The 23,825-nt window shown below is 37.0% G+C and overlaps 1 protein-coding gene across 11 annotated transcripts; it reads right to left on the bottom strand.

Moving 5' to 3' along the window:
* Positions 1-1,250: 1,250 nt before the first annotated feature.
* On the bottom strand, positions 1,251-23,523 carry LOC120073356 (uncharacterized). 11 transcript variants are annotated; one of them, XR_016528384.1, is made up of 9 exons: positions 23,351-23,516; positions 22,163-22,292; positions 19,022-19,127; positions 7,931-8,113; positions 5,544-6,008; positions 5,224-5,310; positions 5,076-5,140; positions 2,509-2,831; positions 1,251-1,784 (listed from the first exon to the last, which is right to left on the bottom strand). XR_016528384.1 is itself a non-coding variant. In XM_039026153.2 (8 exons), the coding sequence occupies exons 2-7, from the start codon at positions 22,208-22,210 to the stop codon at positions 5,079-5,081; spliced, it is 951 nt and encodes a 316-aa protein (XP_038882081.1). In that variant the 5' UTR covers positions 22,211-22,292; positions 23,351-23,523; the 3' UTR covers positions 1,251-1,784; positions 5,076-5,078. The 11 variants fall into 11 exon arrangements, 3 of the variants coding, with proteins under 3 accessions (XP_038882081.1, XP_038882082.1, XP_090167860.1); XR_005480741.2 differs by having other exon boundaries at positions 2,779-2,831; XR_016528386.1 differs by having other exon boundaries at positions 22,163-22,289; positions 23,351-23,510.
* Between the last annotated feature and the right edge of the window lie 302 nt (positions 23,524-23,825).

Here is a 23,825-nt window from a genome sequence, read left to right as displayed (position 1 = left end):
TCAATAGATATCTTCAACCTTACTCTCTTGCTACAAACTAAGACAAGCATTCATTCTAGACATCATTTTTAAAATAACTTCAACTGTAAAATGCAAGAAATAGGACAATTCAACAACTTTTTGCTCAATTTCTTTATGGTGTTAGATTCTGATCGGTACTCAAAATTTCTCATGGTATTAGATTCTGAATAGGTACGAGTCAAGTTAATGATCCCTCGGCATTTGATATCCATAAATACATAATCAGTTTTTCTTGGTCAATAGTTATAATCCGTTTGGGTAACTATTTAAGCACCATTTGGTAATCATTTAGTTTTTTTATTTTTGTTTCTAAAAATTAAACTTATTTCATCTACATTTCTTATAATAATTTGCATTTTTCTCAAGTACAATAGTTCAATTCTTAGCCAAATTCCAAAAACAAAAACTACTTTTTTTAAAACTACTTTTTTTAATTCTCAAACTTTGGCTTAATATTTTAAACTATTAGTGAAAAGTAGATAACAAATGGAGATATGAATAATATTCATAAACTTCATTTTCAAAAACAACAAAAAAACAAATTTATTATCAAACGAGGCCTTAATTTTTTATTTTGAAAATTAAACCTATTTCTTTTTCATTCCATTTAACATATTTCTTAAGTAAAAAAGTCAAAATTCTTAAACAAATTCCAAATTTCAAAAACTACACCCATTTGATAATCATTTCATTTTTTGTTTTTTATTTTTTTAAAATTAATCTAATTTCCTTCCAATATCTTACCAGAGTCATATTCTTTTCTTAGAAAAGTATAAGAATTATATTCTTAGCTAAATTCAAAAACGAAACAATTTTTCAAAAACAATTTTTTTTAATTTAAAAATTATGGTTTGATCTTTAAAAATATTGATAAAGAGTATAACGAAAAGCAAGAAATTTAAAAATGAAAAGAGTGTTAATAAGCTTAATTTTCAAAAATTAAAATCTAAAAACCAAATAGTTACTAAATATGACCTGCATTTTTAGTTTTCAAAATTTTTTAATATTGAAACAATACTATGAATTGAAACTACCTTTTTTAGTTTTTAAAACTTCGACTTGGTTTTCGAAAACATTGGTAAAAGGCAAATAACAAAGTAAAATTTTAAAAGTGAAAAAACATGTTTATAGACTTAATTTTTAAAAACTAAAACCCAAAAATCAAATGACTATCAACAGACCGACCCATAGCCACACATTTTTCACCCATAACAAACAGAATTTGACAATTTGCTTATAACTCACCTCAAGAGGCTTCTTTAATTAAAGACAATATGGTGAAGCCACCTTCAATGGCAGTCAATCACAAAGTTCAACCCAACCAACATTCTGTATTTCAGTCTTACAATCTACACTCAATATAATCATCAGATCATTACACAATCACTTCCCATATTGCAATCATCAAGCAAAACATCAAACATTAAAGGTTAGTTTAAGAGAATTCAATCACTTGGAAAGCTAAAAATGTTTTCAGAATCACTGTGATATATTATTTCCCATTCTCCATGTTAACCTGCTATGGTAATCGGTCAGTAAGTTTCAGCGCTGATCTGAATGCCTCTCCAGCCCTACAATCCTATGTACAATCATCTGCACAAGTATAGCAACAAAATGATGATAGTTGATGCATCAATTATCAGGTTGACAGAAAACCCGTGTGCATTATATCATATACAACTGCTTAAAAAGTTCATCAATAAGCAGCTTCCATGCTCCAAATCTCTGTATAAATGCATTACATAATGTACATCTCTGCTGCACTGCAATGAACAAAAGAAAATCATGTTAATTTCCAACATTTAAAGTGGCATTTCATAAGAGCCATGATTATACAGATTAACTTGGTTGATTAGGGGTAAACTTCAATCTTTACCTCTGTTAATTACCTCATCTTTGATATCCATCTTCAATTTCATTTAGGTTGTGAAACTAATAGCTTATATGAAGTTAGTTCTTGGTACACGATAAATTATTACCAAAAAGCAAGCATGGATAAGTTTTGGCCCCCATATGCACTAGACTAACACAGACTGATTGTTAATAATGACTTCATGGTTTTATTTTTATTTCATATTTTTATTTCATATTTTTATTTGGTTAAATTACAAGTTCAGTCTTTGAACTTTTAGGTTTGTATCCATTTGGTCTCTGAAATTTAAAAAATAATATATAATTTTGTACCCAACAAGTCTTTAAATTTACAATTTTGTGTTTAATAGGTCCTTAACGTATTCATTTTAAAAAATTCATGGACCTATAAGAGGGTCCTATTAGACACAATATTCAGTTTTATAACAAATATATCTAGTTTTTAAAAGTTTTGAATATGCCTATCGGTGGACTATTTTCATTTCAATTTAATCCTAAAGTCTTCGACCTCGACTTCATGATTAAATTGAAATAAAAATACTTAAAACGCATATGTTTCATTAAGTTCCTGATGTATAAGATTTTGAGTAATTTAGTAAATTTAGAATTAGTTACCCTATCTCACACTTAATTCTCTATAAATAGAGAACCCCCTCTCTTGTATTGATAGGATTTTGATCATTTGAATAAAAACTCTCATTTGGTTTACACCAAGTGGTATCAGAGCTCCAAGAACCTTGGACCCTATGGCGGGAAAAAGGCCTATCGGCAATAGCCCCGTGACAACCCTCAAAGAGGCGGAACAACCAACTGTCCTATCACCGAAGACTTCGACTTGATGCAAGCGGTCAATTCAAAGCTCAATCGATGGTATTTATGGCTTACTTGAACGCATGTCCTCGGCACTCGATCACAGAGAAAAAAATCTCGATTTACCACTGCAACGAATCAAAGAAAATCAACCAAGAATCATCATTTAACCTCAAGAAAGACAGAATCTGAATGTGCAACAAAAAATTCCTCCAAAAAACATCCAAGATTTGCTGGTGGCTATCCAAGAACGACCAAGAATGCAAGTTTACCAAAGATACCACGAAAACAGTGTGCCAACAATTGAAGACAATGAGCCTAGTACAGAAGGTAGAATGTGCGAGGGAGAGCTCATTTTGGAAGAAGAAAAAAAATTAAGGAAAAATCATGGAACCTGCACAAAACCTTAAGCACAGAAGAAAACATGTTGTTAACCCTATCCGTTGCTAAGGTTAACAACAGGGCCAGGACGGGGCTGGAGGGGACTCCCCATCCTTGTCCCCGCAGGGGGTATTTCCCCCATCCCCACCGAGGAAATGGGTACCTACGGGGACCCATCTCCATATATATATATATATAAATATATTTATTGGTAATATATATATATTAAAAAAATAAAAAAGGTTAATTGGGGACGGGGCGGGGATACCCTCCTTGTCCCCACCCCGTCCCCGATCGGGGACCCGATTAGAATCTCCAGTTTGACCCCCATCCCCGGTCAAACCCAGGGCGGGGACCAACACGAACCAAATGAGTAGGAATGATCGATTTATGAAATCGGAGATGGTGATGTTGAAGAAGAAGGTACAACAGAGGCAAAAGAAAAGGAAACCCATGGGCATTCTAATTCAAAAAAGTTTAAAGATCTAGTTCCGGTTGACTACAAAACAACACGAGAGATGAAATATCTTGAATCGGAAATTTTTGGGGTTTTCGCCGGTGAAGTGGAATCGGAAAATTTTGGGATTTTCACCGGTGAAGCAAACTTGGCCGAAATAAAAACTTCAATAAAGATGGAAGACGAAGGAGACTTCATGGTTCATGAAGAAAATCATCGAAAGCTGGTTTACACGATGGACAACCCCTGTGCAGACATACGCAAAACAAAAGAAGACAAAGGAAGAGGTGGATTTTTTCCCAAATTTTTTCACATGGATTTCTTTTTCTGAACTAACCCTAAAAGCCCACAACCCTCTTAATGGACATTTGGGTATTTAAGCCCATGATCCACAAATTTTGACCCAAATCAAACCCAACCCCGATGCCAATTTGAAATCTTTGAAATTTTACTAGCAATGGATTTGGATGTTGGTCTGAGGTTTTTGCAAGGTTGCATGACTAATGAGATTTGGATATTTGTTAACTTTGGTGATTCAAAGATATTTCCGTTCAAGTGGCTTACTTTTTTACTTTTACCTTCATTTTCATTTTAAAACTCGAGGACGAGTATTTTTTTTAGGGATAGAATATGATGTAATAAGATTCAGGGGTAAATTCAAAATTTGTCACCCTATCCCACACTTAATTCTCTATAAATAGAGAGCCCGATCATTTGAATAAAAACTTTCATTTGGTTTACACCAGTTCCAGACATATACGGACTAAAGATCGAATGTGTAACTATGGCTAGTATTTCCCCAGCAAATAGATAATAGTAGTAAGACTACAAAAAACAAAGTAGATACGAATGCCCATAAATACGTTTAAGCATCAAGTTCCATTTGAGCCATGCATTCAAATTCTCATCCAACTTCCTAAAATCCTACTCCTACCGCTGGAAACTCATATATTTGAAGCATATATGTAAGAACTGCTAGGCAAGCAGTCACGCATTCTTCTTCAATGTGTGCTTATAGTGGTTTGTCCTTCATCTTAAACTTGCTTGGTACATCTTTACATTTTACCTACATATGTTGATGATTACTTTTTGAAGCTCTTATGAGTTGGCAACTTAAAGCTCTCACGAGTTGGTAACCTAAAGTGAAGTCCTATAAAATCAGGTGTCGAGAGCTTTGACGAGAAAATTAGAAACCAAAGGATTGTTGGATATCAAAAGTCAATCCTATATTCTTCTTTGTGATAGCAAAAAACTCCAGTGAGCCCACAAGCAATCCATCTCAATGAGCGTCTCCTCCACAAGGAAGCCTATTCTTATGAAAAGTAATTGGATTCCAAGCAAAAGTGCTTTCATGATTTCATCACATTGGAGAATCGATGGGAACCTCCCACAATTTCAGTGGAGTGGACCAACATAAAAGGAAAAGGATATACCCTATACATCTGTGTGTGTATAGTTGGTCTTAGTTCTTCTACGAAGAACGGTCAAAGAAAAGCGTACATTTAAAATGATCACTTAAATACAGATAACTTACCAGCTAATTGTGTCTGAAATCTTCGTAACTCAAGCTTTCTGATACATTGTCCAACCTTTTACCATCTTTAAATGCGAAGAAATTTTAAGTCAATAACCACCTGTCGAATATTACAAGCAAGGATCAACAGATACAGAAAACTCATTACCAAGACGATCTCCATTCTCACAAGTATCAAGGATGTTATCAGCCTCTGTTGGTAAAAACGGACATCTGGCATAGGTCTCTAGCATATCTGGCAGTTCAAAGTCATATTATATAACTGATAATACATCTATATGGTCCTGCTCCACTCCACTCTCTATAGTCTCTCCCATTATATTTTTTACATAAAGAAGGGCGAAGCTTAACAAAAGGGGGAAAGTTTTATTTTTTTTCTTTAGGAATCTTCTTGAACATCTCTTGAACTTAAAATTAAGAGACTGATACATTCTAAATTAATTTAACATAAGCAGTGAAGAAAAATACCTGAACCCTGGGAAAAGTCCGCTGTCAGATCTGAGAGACTAAAATTCCTCGTAATTTGATTAATGAACCCAAATGAGGAGGGATCCGGATCAAGAAGTGATTCATTGAAGGATGGTGTGTTGGAATCAACACTAGCAAAAGATGCAACTGACGTGTTCCCAATTGATTGACGAGCATCAAGGACATTGCTCTCTGTTCCAAGCATGTAGGGAGAACTGTTTGAATATCCAGTTTCTACTTTGATCATCCCTCCATTCATTCCTTGAAACAGACCCACATTTGAGCTCTGAGGTGCAACATCATTCCTGGCATGAGAAGACATATCCACAGCAGTGTGCATAGTTGAGAGTACAGGTTGGGTACCATTAGAATAAGCATTGCCTAAGCTGACACCAACAGGGTGGTCTATGTCATCTTGTTTCAAAGTAGGTCCTGAATGCTCTGGTGCGTAGCAGCTCTGGTGTACTGTTCAAACAAAGTACATTGACTTGTTAGTGACACAAGTACATTATAAATGTTATACAATGATGGGAAAGGTTTATAATTAGCAAAACAACTCCTTCAAGCACCAATTAATATATAAAAACTCATACATCCCCCCATAATAGAAAACCTGCATCAATACGAATCACATATTGAAAATGTGGCGTTTTTTATTAATAACAATTTCATGAATCATTTTGTAAGATGCATAGCATTAACCCTAACATCACAAGATTACTTTCCACCTCCTTTTCTTCTATTTGAATCTCCAAAATACGATCTATAATATTACCAAAACAAAGATGAACAAATATCTTGTGAAGAAAAGTTCTTCCACCTTTAGAACTGGTTTAGGAAGAGATAATTGCAAAATAGCCATCATAGTGGAGAAAAAAAAATAAATTTATGCCAAATTAAGATATGGATCTTTATTAAATATGTTATCTCTAGTACAACTTTGTAGTTGATAATGAAAAACTATTCAGTATCATATGTGGTTTCTAAGTGAACCTGATTGTACCTTTTTCTGAATCGGGATCAAGTTCGTTAGAGAAAAAGGTTTTTTGAATATTAAGGATTATAATATGTAACAAATAAAGTTTTGAAGTGACTAAGACAATGCAGAAATTATAGAAACGATACAGGTAAATAGAACACTGATGATATCCTCGTAAATCCACACAATAATAAAAATAGAAATCTAAATCAATCAAGTATAATTGATATGCATAAATACTATAAAGCTAACTGGAAACTACCAAATACATTTAGTTGAAATGTCTTATCTGTGGGCATGGCACCTCTGGATGCTCAACTGCCTGCCCTGGATGCCTAATTGCCTTTTAATTTTCTTTTTTCATAAAAATTGAATAACTTTGTTGACTAAATGAAAGGAAAATTGCTAAAAGCCTAGAATTATACATAGCAAGAATGGAGAGGACGGAAGGTGGTTTTCAGATGCCAACAAGCATGGAATTCTATTACTAAATGGAGAAAGTGGCTTGAAATTGCCAAAAACTTAAGCATGGGGCAGGGAACAACATAAAATTTTGGGAGGATTTTGGAGGTGGGACCTTAGCTAGCTATTTTTTTCTAATAAAAGGAATATGTTTTCAAAAAGGAAAATGATGAAGATGATGATGAAAGCCTACATTTTGTTTAGAACTCAAGGACCCAGATGTACCGTCTATAGAACAGATCTTGTTCAAGTAAGGTCATTGATGATGAAAGCCTACAAAAGCCAAGAGAGTGACCAACCCCTTCAATTTGGACAAAACACGGATTAAATATTATAAAAGGAACTTCTAAGTTCCTAACAAGAGAGCCCTGACTGAATGAAACAAAAAGACATTTATCTTAACCAAATTGCAATCCCTTTCCGACACTCAGAAAATCCTCCTGTTGTCTATCCAAAGATGGCCAAAACTGCATTAGACAGAATCAGGCTTTACTGACACCCTCACGGATTGGCAAAAGCATATGGCACGAATTCCAATAATACATATTCATTTGGCTTAAATTGACATCAAGTAATTGCCTTCACTTCAGCCACGCTGTTAATACCAAGATGGCAGTCACTAATGCTCAATTACAAGAAAATTGATGTTTCAATATGGTTGAAAGCATCAGTATGAAAGGAAAGTGTCTTCGCAGAAAATGACATGAGGTGCTACTCTTCCTCTTTCAATATGCCTTGTTAATTGTGAAATCCGGAAACCACAAGGATGAAATATTTAGCCTCTCTCTCTTCATCTTTTTTTTTAAAAAAAAAATGAGAGCAGGACCTCTCTTATTCTTAAGAGATCAGATACGTTGTAACTAACATGTAATAACATCCAAGATATAGCAATGCAACAAGTAACAAATAAAGATTAAGCTTCCGACTAGGAGAAAAGCAGCCTTACTAGGTTGGACGTGGGATCCATTAGAACTAGATAACGCAGTCACTGCACATGGGTGTATTTGGTGCATCATTCGTGCTTGCTGTTCAAGCAACCGGTTGAATTCAATAATCTGGCTTTTCACCATCAGTCTCAGATAATATGCATTAAAGAATTCCTGATTCTCCTCTTCAAGCTTCTGCCAAACTGGAAGAGAAGCAAAACAAAAGGTTTTGACTACAATAGATGAAGTAAACATAAAAGGAGGTAGCATAAGTGTTTACAACCTGCAGTTCTATCTCAATGGTATGGATCATATGAGTCTTATGACATGGAAACATTATGTATAGTAATTTATATCCACTTGTCAACCGTGGATCAAAAATTTATGGATAATTTTTAATTCAATCCACTTGAGACTTATTGTATGTTTTTCTATTTGTCTTTTTTTTCATGTGTCTGGAAAACCATCCTTTCACTGACAACGAAGCAACTATTGGTCCTTGATCCAAATTACCATTAATTTTGATTTGAGGGGTTGAAGGTATCCATCACTTGTTCTTCCATTATTTGTACGGCAAGAAATTTTTGGAAACTTCGTTTCAAAGCTTCCTACGCTCTTGCACTTTTGATTTCAGGGCTAAAAACAATATCTTCAACCTACTTGGCCATGATTTAGGAAAGCAAGAGATTTGTGGCTTAATATTGTTAAGTATGTGGTTTGGGGCTTTGATTTTGGAAGAAATCAACAATTTTTTGGGAAAAAGAAAGTTTTGATAATATGATGAAGTACCATACGGCATAGCAGTAGCTTGCTGTTTGTTTGGTTGAGTAGAATTTAGCCGTTCCAACATGTCGCATTTTGGAATCTCGAGATCAATATGGGTTAAATGTGTGTAATAGTGGTGGTGATGTGTGTTTGATTTGTGTTCAAAATAAAGTTTCGTACAGCTTGTTAGATTGCCCTTCCGAATGATTTTTGCAATCACTCGTTTTATGAGAGTATTCTATGTGAGGGAAGCTTCCTTGTAATCTTATTACATATTGGACTAAGTTTTAGATGTTTTCTGCTTTGGGGGCTTCCAAGATGTATCCCTAAAAGGGAATCTTTCGTTTGTAACATCCAAATACCAATAAAATGTTTGTGCATCTTTGTAAAAATAAATAAATCATGCTGCAATGGTGAGCTACTTACTATCTCAGTTTCCTAGTTAATCTTGTTCGTCCATGATCATTTCTATAGCCAATATAGATTACTGACAGGTTGCTCTATCATCAATTCCTAAATGCCTAATCAATCATTTTCCTCTGCATCCATCAAATTTAAATGTACCTTAATTTGTAACAAGGACTGTAGGTCTATGATTCAGAATATTCTCATGAACTTTCCCTTTTGTGATGAGGGGAGAAGATTCGTGGAAAACTTGTTACTTCGCCTTTATTTTTATTTTTTTTGGCAAGGTTCAGTGCCTCTTTATGGGCATCCATCCATAAATCGAGCCAGCTATGTTTTATCCTTTTGGATTGGAGTCCTGGATTCCTTTAGTGCACTTGTTTTTTTGTATGCCTTGAACATTCTTCCATTTTTTTTCAATGAAAGCTCAGTTTTTAAAACTAAAATAAAAATAAAATAAAACCTCTAGATCTGCTAGACATTTTTTACTAGACTATAACAAAGTCATGGCACATCATGCTATCTTGCAGTTCATGTGTTGTACTAACTCAACAATCAACTAATTAACTATCGTTTTCACAATTATTATTGATAACTCCCTAAATGAGTTATCTTAATGCCTCTAATATTGCTTGTTTAGAATGATTAATCAATTTAAATGTCTATATTTGTAGGAATTTGAACACTACATGCATTTTGGAGCATTATGGACGGTTCAAGAGCTTAACAGAGCGTCGCAGTGTTGCGCTCAAAGTCAGAAGCACGTAAAACAAGCAACATCGCAGCACTACCCTTTGGAGCCACAACATCGTCGCAAACCCCCAGCAGACTCACCTGCGGAAAATGCATGAGTCGCAGCACTCTTAGTAGCGTCACGGTGCCCTCGATGGACCATATATCTTCTTTTCATTCTAGGGTTAGGAAGGAGAGTTGGTGGCCGATTTTGAGAGCTCTAAGCTCGGTTTTGGCCAAAACCCATGAAAATTCTTTGTATTTTGGCTTGTAATGAAGATTTTGGCATCAGGATTTGATTCTAGATGATCGACTAGGCCCCAAATGAGCACTTTAGTTATGGATATAATAAGATTTTTATGGAATGTTCGTGGATTTTTCTGATTCTTCTTGTTTTCTACTCCTTGCTTGATTTTTCTTTTTTTTACAAGAAACATTTCATTGATGAATGAAATATCCAAAGAGTAGAATGGGGATAAACCAATAGGGAAAATACCCAAATCCAAAATAAAAGCAGAACACATAATGGATAGATACAAACAGGATGTATGAGGAGCAAAAAGATACAACCCAATCCAGAAAGGAAGTGATAAAAACAGTGAAGATAGTTCAAAAAACGAAAGAAGCACATGATCATAGCGGATGAACATCAACACAAAAGCTCAGAGCATCTAGAAGCCACTTGAGACGAAAGGGTTCCACCATAACAGAAACTTAAAGCCCAAAAACCATTTTTGTCACACTGATATAGACCCTTCTTTAAGCAAAGGTTGAGCCTTTTTTTCATACAAAATAGAGCTTTCTAGATTCCGTAATTCTCTCGACTCTCTTTTTTCTTTGCTGAAGATCGGTTGGGTTGCTCTTTGTTGGGATCACCTTTATGCAAAGACCGAGATATCTAAACCAAGGGACCAGTACCATCAAGTGTGGAGCCCATAAAAGGACCAACTAATGATGAATGTTCATAATCATACCAATTTCCACCCATGTGGTCATAGATGTAAGAGGGATGAGGAGAAACCGGCGGAATATGAATGGGGCTAGAAAGGTAGGCATCCGTGACTCCTTGCTTGAATTTCTACGATGAGCATACTAAATAGATTAAATTAACGACTTAATCACATATACTTGTATGTTTGTTCACCCGCGCCATGCATGTTGAGATTATCTGTAACTGTAATGATGGCATAGATAATTTGAGTAGTAAATAGGTTGAGTTATAGTTATGGTTCGATCTCTAACGTAACCAAGGTCACCAATAACGAATAGATAGTGGGACCTAAGGAATAGAAAAACGTTAAGTTTGACTTAGCTAGTTTAATCTAATGTCCTAATCAATCCAAGAGCTTGATGCAATTAACTTGTAGGTAATGCACGACTATTATTTAGTTAATTTAGAAATTGGCATCGCATTACGAGTCGATTTTCTTAAGAGAGTCTAAACGACACTACCGGATCAATCGATTAGACAATTAATTAAATAACCTAATTCCTATGATAAATTGATGAAGTAATCTATAAATAGCCCAACGGTCTCTTAATTGGCGAAGGTAATCTCATGCTATCCCTCTTTCTCTCACCAATCTATCTTACATTCCACACTTTAATTTTCTGCATTTTTATCTTGTCAACCCCTTCCTCCCCCCCCCACCCCCCCCCCCCCCCCAAACTGCTTTTCCATAGACAAATTTACATTGGGGAGATTAGGGGTGTTCGTGGGTTGGATTGAAGAACTTTTTAGACCCAACCCAATTGTTCGGGTTGTAAATTTCTTTTACCCAAATAACCCTCATTAAGAAATGAACCCAACCCAACCCAACCATGAAACATTTGGATTGGGTTGGTTCGAGTTACTCGGGTCATTAATTTAATTTTTTTTTATAAAAGGAAGTAAAATATCAATACGTAAAAAATTGATTTAACTATTGTTGAAATACGTTGAATTAGCCCTAAGGGCATTTTTGTAATTTATACTATATTTGCTAAATTAGGGTTTCACCTCATTCTATTTATATCTGAGGTTGGGGTCTATTGTATGTATGACATTAAAATAAGAAGTCCTTTTCTATCGTTGTTTTTCTCCCTGAATTACGGTTTTCCACGTAAATTCCTTGTGTCGTTTTCTTTCTCTTCTATTTCAATATGGTATTAGAGCAAGGTGATGAAACCCTAGCCCTGATAGAAGAAACTCAGTCATCAAACTTGATAGGTGAAGGTACACTGACTAATGAGGCTGTGATTCAAGCAGTAGTTGACCAATATCTCCGAACCATCATCCCAGGCGGCATAGCCGAACAGTTCCAGCCGGCGAGCCGAACAACAGGTGGTGGACTCACTCCAGCCAGCGCGCCAATCAGCTCCCAGACTCAGCAGACCCAGCCGTTCCAGCCAAACATCATCGATGAAGGTCCCTCGGCTTCGCACGCGATCGATTCTTCTACGGCGCACGCACTCGGTCCCTCGACTTCACACACGACCGGCCCACACTCGATTTCGCACAGGATCGGATTTGCTCCAGACGGTCGTGGGTTTGCTCCAGCTGCCGAGTCGGGTCAGATCGGCGCGTTTTCTTCAACCTCGCGGCCGATCGCCGAGCCTTCTATCCGTTACCCACTGTCGCAGCCGTCTGGGAGCAACGCCAATCACGGGCTGCCACATTTTTCCACCGGTGGACTTCCGGCAGTAGCTTCTTCACAGTACCATGGTGGACAGCCTCTTCCTCATGTGTATCCAGTTCAACCTCAGTTTCGAATGGGTGATTCCGTTGAAGAAAATCCCATGATCTTTGGACAGAAAAATTCTAGATCTGAATCTCATGGGGAACTCCAACAACAATTGGTTAGTCTCCAGCAACAGATGGCCACCCTTGGAGCCCAGATTGAATGGCCATGATTCTTCCCCGATGTATTCAGAAAATTCGGTATCAATGTTTCCTACTCTTCCTACTACTAATCTTTTATCTGGAACTATAGGAAATTCTGCAGGAATGATCACGGGAGAGAAGCTGAATGGGCAAAATTACTTCTCTTGGTCCCAAACAATTAAAATCGTTCTTGAGGGACGCCATAAGTTTGGATATTTGACTGGAGAGATACCAAGACAGAATCCTGGGGATCCTCAAGAGCGTGTCTGGAAGGCAGAGGATTCTTTACTCCGCTCAATGTTAATCAGTAGCATGGAACCACAAATTGGGAAACCTTTACTCTATTCAGCCACTGCCCGAGATACTTGGGATGCAGTCTAACGGTTATATTCGAGGCGTCAGAAAGCATCCCGCCTGTATACTCTACGTAAACAGGTTCACGAATGCAAACAAGGGAGCATGGATGTAACGTCATACTTCAGCAAGATGTCGTTTTGGCAAGAAATGGATCTATATCGAGAGATCATCTGGAACTGCCCGCAAGATGGAATTCAATACTCCAAGATAGAAGAGGTTGAGCGTGTGTATTATTTTCTTGCAGGGTTGCACCCCAAATTTGATACAGTTCGGAGTCGAATACTAGGGCAGAAACCAATACCGTCTCTCATGGAGGTCAATTCAGAGGTTAGATTGGAAGAAGATAGATCAAGTGCAATAAATGGGCCGGGTGTTACCACTGTAGAGTCAGCTGCCTTTGGGGTGAAGTCCACTGGATCTGATGGTGACAAGCAGAATAGTAAAACACCTCCAGTATGTGAGCATTGCAAAAAACAGTGGCATACGAAGGATCAGTGCTGGAAATTGCATGGTCGCCCTCCGAATGGTAAACGTCGCCTTCCGAATAACGAGTCGAAATCTGGTCGTGCTCTAGTGGGTGAATCAGTTGAGGGGGCCGCACAACCTCGACACAGCCTCCAGTGACCAATCCTGGTGATTCAGGTACCATAGGGATCGGAACAATTGCTCAATCAAGTAACCCTCAATCTTTTAGTTTCCTTGTTGAAGGGAATGAGTTATGGATTCTAGATTCAGGAGCGACCGATCACTTGACTGGCTCATCCGACCGGTTTCTCTCATACTATCCAAGCGCTGGAAATGAGAGGATTCGAATTGCGGATGGGTCCTTCGCTCCTGTTGCTGGAAAAGGCAGACTGTCACCATTTCAGGGATTAACTCTGCAAAATGTCCTATATATGCCCAAAATTTCTTACAACTTATTATCAATAAGTAAAATAATAAAAGATTTTAACTGTAGAGTTGTCTTCTCACCAGATACTGCTTTGTTTCAGGACTTGAGCTCGGGGATGATGATTGGCACTGCCCGATATGACAGAGGCCTCTATTTCCTTTTTGAAAATGCTTCCTCCAGGAGCTTGTTTAGGACTAGTCTTTTATCTTCTTTTACTATGTCTGAAACAAATTATTTATTATGGCATTTTCGTCTTGGACATCCTAGTTTTCAATATATGCGATATTTGTTTCCTCATTTATTCCATAATGTGAATATTTCTTCATTATCTTGTGATGTTTGTATACATGCTAAACAACCTTGTGTGTCTTTTGTTTCTCAGCCCTATAAACCTATCCAGCCTTTCCACCTGGTCCACAGTGATGTTTGGGGTCCCTCAAGCATCTCTACCCTGTCTGGTAAACAGTGGTTTGTAACTTTCATCGATGACCATACCCGACTTACATGGGTATATCTCCTTGCTGATAAGTCCGAGGTTCTATCTACCTTCAAACAGTTCTATACCACTATATTAACACAGTTCAACACAAAGATTGTCATTCTTCGGAGTGACAATGGCCGTGAGTTTGTCAATCACACCTTCCAGGAATTCCTAGCGTCAAAGGGAATCATCCATCAAAACTCGTGTGCATATACTCCACAACAAAATGGGGTGGCTAAACGAAAAAATCACCATCTCATTGAAGTTGCTCGTTCCTTGATGATTCAAGCGTCTCTCCCTTCGTACCTGTGGGGAGATGCGGTTCTTACCGTAGCTCATCTCATTAATAGAATGCCTTCATGAGTTCTAAAGTTTCAAACTCCTCTTGAGTGCTTCAAAGAGTTCTATCAGTCTACCCGTCTCATTCCTGAGGTTCCTCTTTGTGTGTTTGGGTGTACAGCTTTTGTTCATACTCATGGTCCACACCGGACTAAGTTTGCTCCACGAGCTCAAAAATGTGTGTTTGTCGGGTATCCCCTTCATCAGCGAGGCTATAAATGCTTTCACCCATCTTCCAGAAAATATTGTCACTACGGATGTCACGTTCCTTGAAGATAAACCGTTCTTTCCCATTAGTCATCTTCAAGGGGAGACCACGAATGAAGAGACTAACAGTTCCACGTACTTCGTACCTATTAGCTTCAATCTTAAGCCTAGTCCTAATATTCCTGAACTTGAGCCTAGTCCTAATATTCCTGAACCCAATCTACCTAGTCTTGAACCTAACTCTGCTCCTACTATTATTGTGTCAGTCCTTCTTACTAGACAAGTGCCCTAGAATCTTAGAAAGGAAATTCAGGAAACCCCTGGTGTTCCATCGGAAAGTGTCCAAGCGTCGAAACCAGCTCAAATTCAAGATCCTGTTGTTTCAGAGGAGATTCTTGAAGAGAAGTCTGGGAACATAGAAAATGATGAGACGAGCTCAGAGAAGGTTGAAACTTCAAGAGGTAATGAGGTGCTGAAAGATCCTCAAGAAGATGCAAAATTGTCTCAGAAGTCTGATACTGAAGAGGGACAGACGAAAACTGACAACTATGATACCACTCTAGATATGCCAATTGCTCTGAGAAAGGAAACCAGGTCATGTCCAAAGTACCCTTTGCATAGTAACTTATCTCCTGGTTTTAAGGCTTTCACTACTCAGCTGGATGCTCTAGCAATACCTACCAGTGTACATGCGGCCATGGAAGTTCCCGAGTGGAAAGCAGCAGTAATGGAGGAAATGAAAGCTCTCGAGGCAAATAAGACTTGGGAGTTAGTAGCTCTCCCTAGAGGTCACAAAACAGTTGGTTGCAAATGGGTGTTCACAGTGAAGTATAAGTCTGACGAAACACTCGAGAGATATAAAGCCAGGTTAGTTGCTAAAGGGTTCACTCAGACGTATGGGATTGATTATTCAGAAACTTTTTCCCCAGTGGCTAAGTTAAACACGATTCGTGTTCTTCTGTCTGTCGCCGTAAATAAAGATTGGCCCCTACATCACCTAGAGGTAAAAAATGCCTTCCTAAATGGTGAGTTAGAAGAGGAAGTTTACATGAGTCCACCTCCAGGTTTCGAAGCTAAGTTTGGGAATCATGTTTGCAAACTCAAGAAGTTTTTATATGGGTTGAAGCAGTCCCCTAGGGCATGGTTTGACAAGTTCACCGTGTTTGTTAAGTCCCAAGGGTTTGTTCAGGGGCATTCTGATCATACCTTGTTTACAAAAAAATCACCCTTAGGGAAGATTGCTGTGTTGGTAGTGTATGTTGATGACATCATCCTATCAAGAGATGACACGGCAGAAATTGCTAAGCTAAAACAAAAGATGGCAGGTGAATTTGAAATCAAGGATCTTAGTAGTTTGAGGTATTTTCTCGGGATGGAAGTGGCAAAATCAAAAGCAGGAATATCTGTATCTCAATGGAAATACACTCTAGAATTGTTGAAGGAAACAAGAATGACTGGATGCAAACCCATTGACACTCCTATTGAGGCCAATAACAAACTAAAAAGCATTTCAAAAGGAATTCCTGTGAATAAGGAGAGGTATCAACGCTTGGTAGAAAAACTGATTTACTTATCTCATACTAGGCTCGACATCTCCTATGTTGTGAGTGTGGTAAGTCAGTTCATGCAGAGTCCATATGAGGAGCACATGGAAGCTGTGACTTGAATTTTGAGATACCTAAAGTCCACCCCTGGGAAGGGCTTGGTGTTCAGAAAACATGACACACGGAGCATCGAGGCATATACTAACTTAGATTGGGCCGGATCCATGACTGATAGAAAGTCAATCTCAGGGTACTGTACCTTTGTATGGGGAAATTTGGTAACTTGGCGGAGTAAAAAACAGGGTGTAGTGGCCAGAAGTAGTGCTGAGGCAAAGTATAGAGCTATGAGTCTGGGAGTGTGTGAAGAAACCTAGTTGCAGAAAGTTTTATCAGATCTTCACGAGAGTAGTCTGGGGCCCATGAAGTTGTATTGTGATAATAAGGCTGCCATCAGTATTGCTAATAATCCCGTGTAACATGATAGAACCAAACATGTGGAAATTGACAGGCACTTTATTAAAGAAAAGTTAGACCGCGGAGCTATCTGTATTCCCTATGTACCTTCAGTCCAACAGGTTGCAGATGTTCTTACGAAAGGGTTATCGAGACAGACGTTTGAAACTTGTATTAGCAAGTTGGGTCTTGCCGATATCTACGCCCCAACTTGAGGGGGAGTGTTGAAATACGTTGAATTAGCCCTAAGGGCATTTTTGTAATTTATACTATATTTGCTAAATTAGGGTTTCACCTCATTCTATTTATATCTGAGGTTGGGGTCTATTGTATGTATGACATTAAAATAATAAGTCATTTTCTATCGTGGTTTTTCTTCCCCGAATTAAGATTTTCCACGTAAACTCCTTGTGTCCTTTTCTTTCTCTTCTATTTCAATAACTATTTTTAAGATTAACAACTCAATTTCAATTTATATAATGTATAACCTTTTTTCAAAGTACAAAAAAAAATATTTCTAAGAGTTGTTGAAGAATAAATTATCCAAAATTGATAAAATTAAATAAAACTAAAATAAATATATGTATATCTAATTGTACATAAACAAAAAAAATATATTTCAAAGTTAATAATAAGTTCGAGTTGGTTTGGGTTATTTTAGGTGACCCATGAACCAACCCAACCCATAAAATTTTCATTTATTTGAACCCAACCCAAACCAAACGGGTTGGGTTGGGTTGATCGGTTTTTTCGGGTCATCGGGTTTCTTGAACACCCCTAGGGGAGATTATATCTAGGCTCCCAGTGGTTCGACCCGGTCTTGCTACTAATACTACCTAGTAGTAGAAGTTCTTGATCGGTATTTATAAATTTTATTTGAAGGGTCGAAGAAGGATTCGACACCCTCCTTTCGACTAGCATCAGTTATGCTCTTCCCTATTATTAAATATGGATGACTATGGTTAAAGCATTGATAAATTATTAAATGTATCATAACCCATCATCTTAAATTTTTGGATTCAAAGGTAGTTTTAACATGTTATTCAAGTCCTTTCCCAAACTCAACCATGTCAATCGATTCCTCGAGTACCAACATAGAAATGGTGAGCCTCAAAGACATTGACATAATGATCCGTAGTTGAGTTGAATTGGATAGGTGCCATGCTCTAGAGAAGAGAAATTGGTCTAGATAAGAGCAAATTCTCACTGTAGTAAAGTTACACAAATAGAAGCTTATTTAAAGAAAGACTAGATGATATTTTGTTTGAAGCGAGAATTGTTAAGAGTGACCAAATTCCCACATTATTTAGACATGGAGAAGATATGAGTACAAGTAAGAACAACCATCTCAAAATTAGAGGTATTTTAGGTGAAACCAAAACCGAAGCGATGAAAGCCAAACCTGAGCATAGCTCAATTGGTTAAGGCATTATATCATTGACTAAAAAGTCAAAGGTTTAAATTTCCTCCAACATCACATGATGTTGAACTAAATGCAAAAAACTAAAAACAAGAGGGCTTAGGCCCAAAAATGGTCAAGGTCAATATCAGGAGATCCTATGTTCAAACTCATTTTATTTTCTTTACATTTAATAATAATAACCATTTGATGGGCCTTGTCTAAATTTTCAAGCCTACAAATGAAAAGGAATGTTAAATATTGATAAAATATTAAATTTACTATAACCCATTAGCTTATGCATTTGGATGCAAAAGTGATTTAGCAACAAGCAAACATAATACTTATTCAAAACTCCTTATACGATCATGCAAATGAAATGTACACATGAGCGTAGGATTTTAATTTTTATACCACGGGTCCTTATTGCAGTCAGAATGTCAGATCAATGTGTTTTGGCTTAAGAGAGATTTTTGAGAGGGAGAAAAACAAACTGGCATATTATTCTACTAAGTAAATAAAAATAAAAAAACAAAACCTATGATAGAGATCATACATCTATCAGCAATAAAGCAAACCAGCAAACAAATAGTCTCTTTTTTTTGGGGGGGGGGGGGGGGAAGCCAAGTAAACATTAATATATCAGAAAATAAAAACATTAAACACATGATTACCATGTTCTGTGAAGCTGGGGTCAATTTTTTCATGATTCAAAAGTGCTTCCACAACTTCTTTTCGGCTCATATCAAGCTGAAGGCATCGCTCTATAAGACTTCGCACCTAAAATATAAACATAAATAACTGGATGAGATTAGTCACCTGAAAGTAATGCACATTCGAAGGCACACCATTCATTAGAGTGATAAAAGTTAATGCTCTACATAAATCCAAAGTTTTTGCACCAAGACTTTTGCATTTTAAACAAGTAGAGTAAATTAAAAAGATAAAATTACTAACATATGAGAAATCAAAAAGGACATTACATTACGCTAATGGTGTGATACATTAAAACCAAATAATTCCATATCCTTTATGGTGAGGAGATTCCAAAATCAAAATGTCTGCAATAGGCTTTATGAACAATCATGATATTTTTCTTTCTAAGTTTTTCCATTTCTCTAATATTATTTTGGCATGTCCATGAACCAATATTCTTTTAGATAAACTAAAGATCTAATCCTCAAGTTTTCCAAAAAAATATGAGAGCTTTGGAATGTCAATATCATAACTCACAGACACGAACAACTTGCCTAATAAAAGAATTATTCAAGCTTCATTACATACATGGCTGACAAAATGTTTCGCTGAGTAGCCATACTGGAATGTACAGAAACAAAAATATCTCATATGAAACACCCACAACTCAATCCGATATATATATATATATATATATATATATATATATATGTATGTATGTATATGTATATCTGCGTGTGTGTGTGTATATCTCGTACACAAACCAAGCTTTCCTGAAGAAAAATGAAATAATACAAGAGCATGCTAAAAAACAAAGAAAAAACAGTCTTAACAAAAGGACTCCAAAACAGTTATAGGAAATGACTCCAATCCAAAAGACAAGACTAATATCATAGTAACAAAAAGACCTGCTGACCAAGGCCCAAAGGGAGCCATTAAACCTAGACATCTCACAAACTACCTCACCCGATCTCTCAAACTCTTCAAGTATTCTATTATTCCTTTTCCAATCAAATATCCAACAACATAGCAAGAAAGCTACCTTGCCATAAGATTTTTCCCTTAGGGAGTGGCCAAAAGCACCTCCTCCGAAAACTAACAACAAACCCTACCCTGAGCACCACACAAGCCAAGTGAGGTTCTCCAACAATCCCAAAGAAACTGAGCAAACTGCAATCCCACAACAAATGATTGAGGTCCTCCTCATGCCTCCTGCAAAGAATGCATCACTGCATAAACAAAACAAAGGAAGAATACCTTCGGACATGCTCCAAGGTATTCACTCTCCTGTGCAAAACCTGCCTGCTGCAAAAATCTTAATCTTCTTTGAAATTTTAACCTACCAGTGAGGAGAAAATAGAGGCTTCGAGTGAGGGAGAAGGGGCCACGAGAACCCTTTAGAAGGATCAGTAGACGACAACCAAACATCCCTTCTACCTGGACACACCTAGAAGTCTCACACAATGGATAGAAGACCCAAAAGGAAGGATCGGGGGTCGACAAAACCAAGGCCATGGAATGTAACCTTTTGTTCAAAACATAAATAAACGTGAAAGCATAACACAGGAAGGTTTCCTCTGGATTTCGATATCGAAGGCCTTTTGTCAAAGGCACACACAAAAATCCCTAGAAAGACATTTCTCTATTCCCTCTCAATCTCATCTTATCTTCTATGTCGTGGGAGATGGTAAGGAGACGTATTTTTGGGAGGACCACTGGATGGGGGATAGACCCCTCTCAGCTGCGTTTCCTAGGTTGTATCATTTGTCTTCTTTTAAAAATTGCTTTGTTTCAGACTTCTTGGTTTGGTCAGAAAATTCTATCTCTTTCTCCTTTGGGTTTCGTAGTCTTTGACTAATAGAGAAACGACTGAGGTGGCTTCTCTTCTTTCATTGATTGAGGGTTTTTATTTCAAGATCGGGAGGAGGGATGTATTGTGTGGAGTCCTGACTCGCTTGTCGGTTTCTCTTGTAAGTCGTTTTTCAGGATTTTGTTGGATCCTTCCCCCTCTGTTGAGTCGACCTTTGACGTCTTGTGGAGGATTAAGATTCCAAAGAAGGTTAAGTTCGTTGCCTGGCAGGTTCTGCTTGGTCGTGTAAACTTTGGATAGAATTTCGAGAAAGAAGTCTTCGTTAATGAGTCCTTTCTGTTGCATTATATGTCGAAAGGTGAAGAAAAGTCTGGATCACCTTCTTTGGGAGTGTCAATTCGCGAGATCCATCTAGAATCGTCTTTTGTAGGAGTTTGATATCTCGATTGCTCGTCAGAGTGATGTTCGATTGACGATTGGGGAGTTCCTTCTCCATCCGCCTTTCCGTGAGAAAGGTTGATTTCTTTGGTCTGTTGGGGTGTGTGCTTTATTGTGGGATCTTTGAGGGGAAAGGAACAATAAAGTGTTCAGGAAAGTGGAGAGGGGCCATACTGAAGTTTGGTCTTTGGTGAGATTTCATGTTTCTCTTTGGACTTCAATTTCAAAGTCCTTTTGTAATTACTCTCTAGGCATTTTCTCCGTGGAAACCCTTTCTTTAGTGGGGTTCTTGTGGGCTTGGTTTTTTGTATGCCCTTGTATTCTTTCATTTTTTTTCTCAATGAAAGTCATCGTTTCAATATATATAAAAATAAATAAATAAATAAACAAAACCTCCCAAGAAGAAATTCCTCGACACTTCCTCGATGAAGTTACCATGACCAGAATCCTAGAAATCAACAAGTAGTAGTCAGGAATCCCTCTCCCAACACGAAATGGATGTGTAAGTTTTCCTCCTTTAGATATATAGATAGATAGAGAGAGAGAGAGAGAGACTCTTTTCCAAGAAGACGATCTCTTTTGAACTTTAACCAAGACAAGGTTCCAAAAATCCAAACTCCTTAATCCAAAAAGTAAATTAAGGAATTTGTTTCATTGGCCTATAAATTCATGCCATTCGATCTCTTTTTTTTTCTTTAACTGCTATGTCATCCGATCTCACAAGTAAGTTCCTCTGGGTAACGGCTAAACTATTTATGAAGGTCTAAAACTTTGTTAGCATCCATTCCTACAACTCATATCCAGTTCTCTAGGATCTATTGGGTTGCAAGGAAAAAATGCAGAATAATGAGCAATTTAGAAACCAGCTTACCAGTTGAATATCTTGACGTGAGATCCTTCTCACAGTTCCAGTTGACATATTTCCAAGTCCAAAGCATACGAATTGAATTACAATCAACTGGCAAAGCTTAACCGCCTTGATTATTCCACCCCAGCATCTACTGAACAACCAAAAAAAAAAAAACTATGAATCTAACGGCAAACAAATAAGAAATAGAACAATATATACATCATAAGGAAGTCAGCCAAGAAAGCTTTATTTGTAGGAACTTTTCTGTTTCGACCCTTTTTATGGAAGTCTTGTTTCCCAATGAGGGAGGAAAAACCACCATTCCAATTTTAAGCCCTCTCTTTTAGTTTTTATTAGAAAACATAAAACTACTTGTATTCCATATACCAAATGCAAGAAAATTGACTAGAGCACTGAGCACACGATTGAAAATCACAATTAAAGCAATTCGGCACCAGAAAAAGATTGTGGCAACTTGCACGCAGTTCGAATTACTCACCAACACCATTTATACTTTAAATGGAGATACCATGTGAATTTAGAAGACCCCTTTAAATCACAATGATAGCTATTGATTTAGTAGTAAAAAACATCCTCAAGTACAAAAAAAGACTGATCTGCGGGTAAAACACTTAAGTCAAAGAAGTGAATTGAAATAAATTGTACCAAAGCTGCATCCTACTCAAATCATAATCAGTATCCTAAGGTGAAAATGAAAGCAGACTTTTATTTTTACAAATAAAGATCCCAATCCCAAATAGATATGCAACTTAAAACAAAACAAGTAGCAAGAAAGCGACGGAAACTAGGTCAGGTCAGAACAACAGCTCAAACAAACCACATAAACATTAAAAATTATAACCTAATTTTAACATTTAAAGTAACAATCAGCCCTCAACACCAATCCAGCTAACAATTCAAAATCAATCACACCGAACAATAACACATTACAAACTAAGGAACACCAACGGAAAGATCGTGCGACAAGGAGTCAAATTCATTCAATCTCAATTCCCAAACAAACAAGACGATCTTCGGAACAAAATGAAAAACAATTAAAAACCCACCACTAGCAAGCTTTCTGTTTCTTCTCTCTCACCAATCTCAAAAGCATATATGAAGTGAAGAGAATCAAAATTCAAAGAATCGAAACACCAAACCGGGAAAAGGGAAAGTAGAGAGAATAGAAGCAAAATTCATGGATCTTACCACCTACTAAGCCGATTCCAAGAGAAGTGGAGATCTTCACTGCGACAAAATGGGAAATTTTATCAGTCTAGAGAGAGAGAGAGGGAGGTGAAAGCAGGAATTTTCGCTTTACATCGTGGAATGGGAAAGAGAGAGAACATCGTCCGACCAACAACTGTGCAAGAATTTTTTCCGGCTTCATAGTACTTATACCAGTGGTAATTTTGTAATTTCGTTAAACTGTATTTTATTTATTTTTTGTTTATTTGTTTGTTTCCTTTTTATCGGGTTAAAATATCATTACGGTCCTTATATTTTAAAGTTTGTTTAACTTTAGTCTATATATTTTCATGGCCAATTTTAATCTCCATACTTTCAAAAAATCTTGACTCTAGTCCCTCAAAGTTGAGTTTTACTTAAATTGATTAAATAAATAATTTTTATACAAAGAAATGCAACATATGTTGAATGAAAAATTTTGGATCAATCATAAATT

This window comes from Benincasa hispida, chromosome 3, assembly GCF_027475165.1.
Source record: "Benincasa hispida cultivar pf3 chromosome 3, pf3_genome.v1.1, whole genome shotgun sequence".
Lineage (NCBI taxonomy): Eukaryota > Viridiplantae > Streptophyta > Magnoliopsida > Cucurbitales > Cucurbitaceae > Benincasa > Benincasa hispida.
This window is presented reverse-complemented; position numbering and strand designations above follow the sequence as displayed.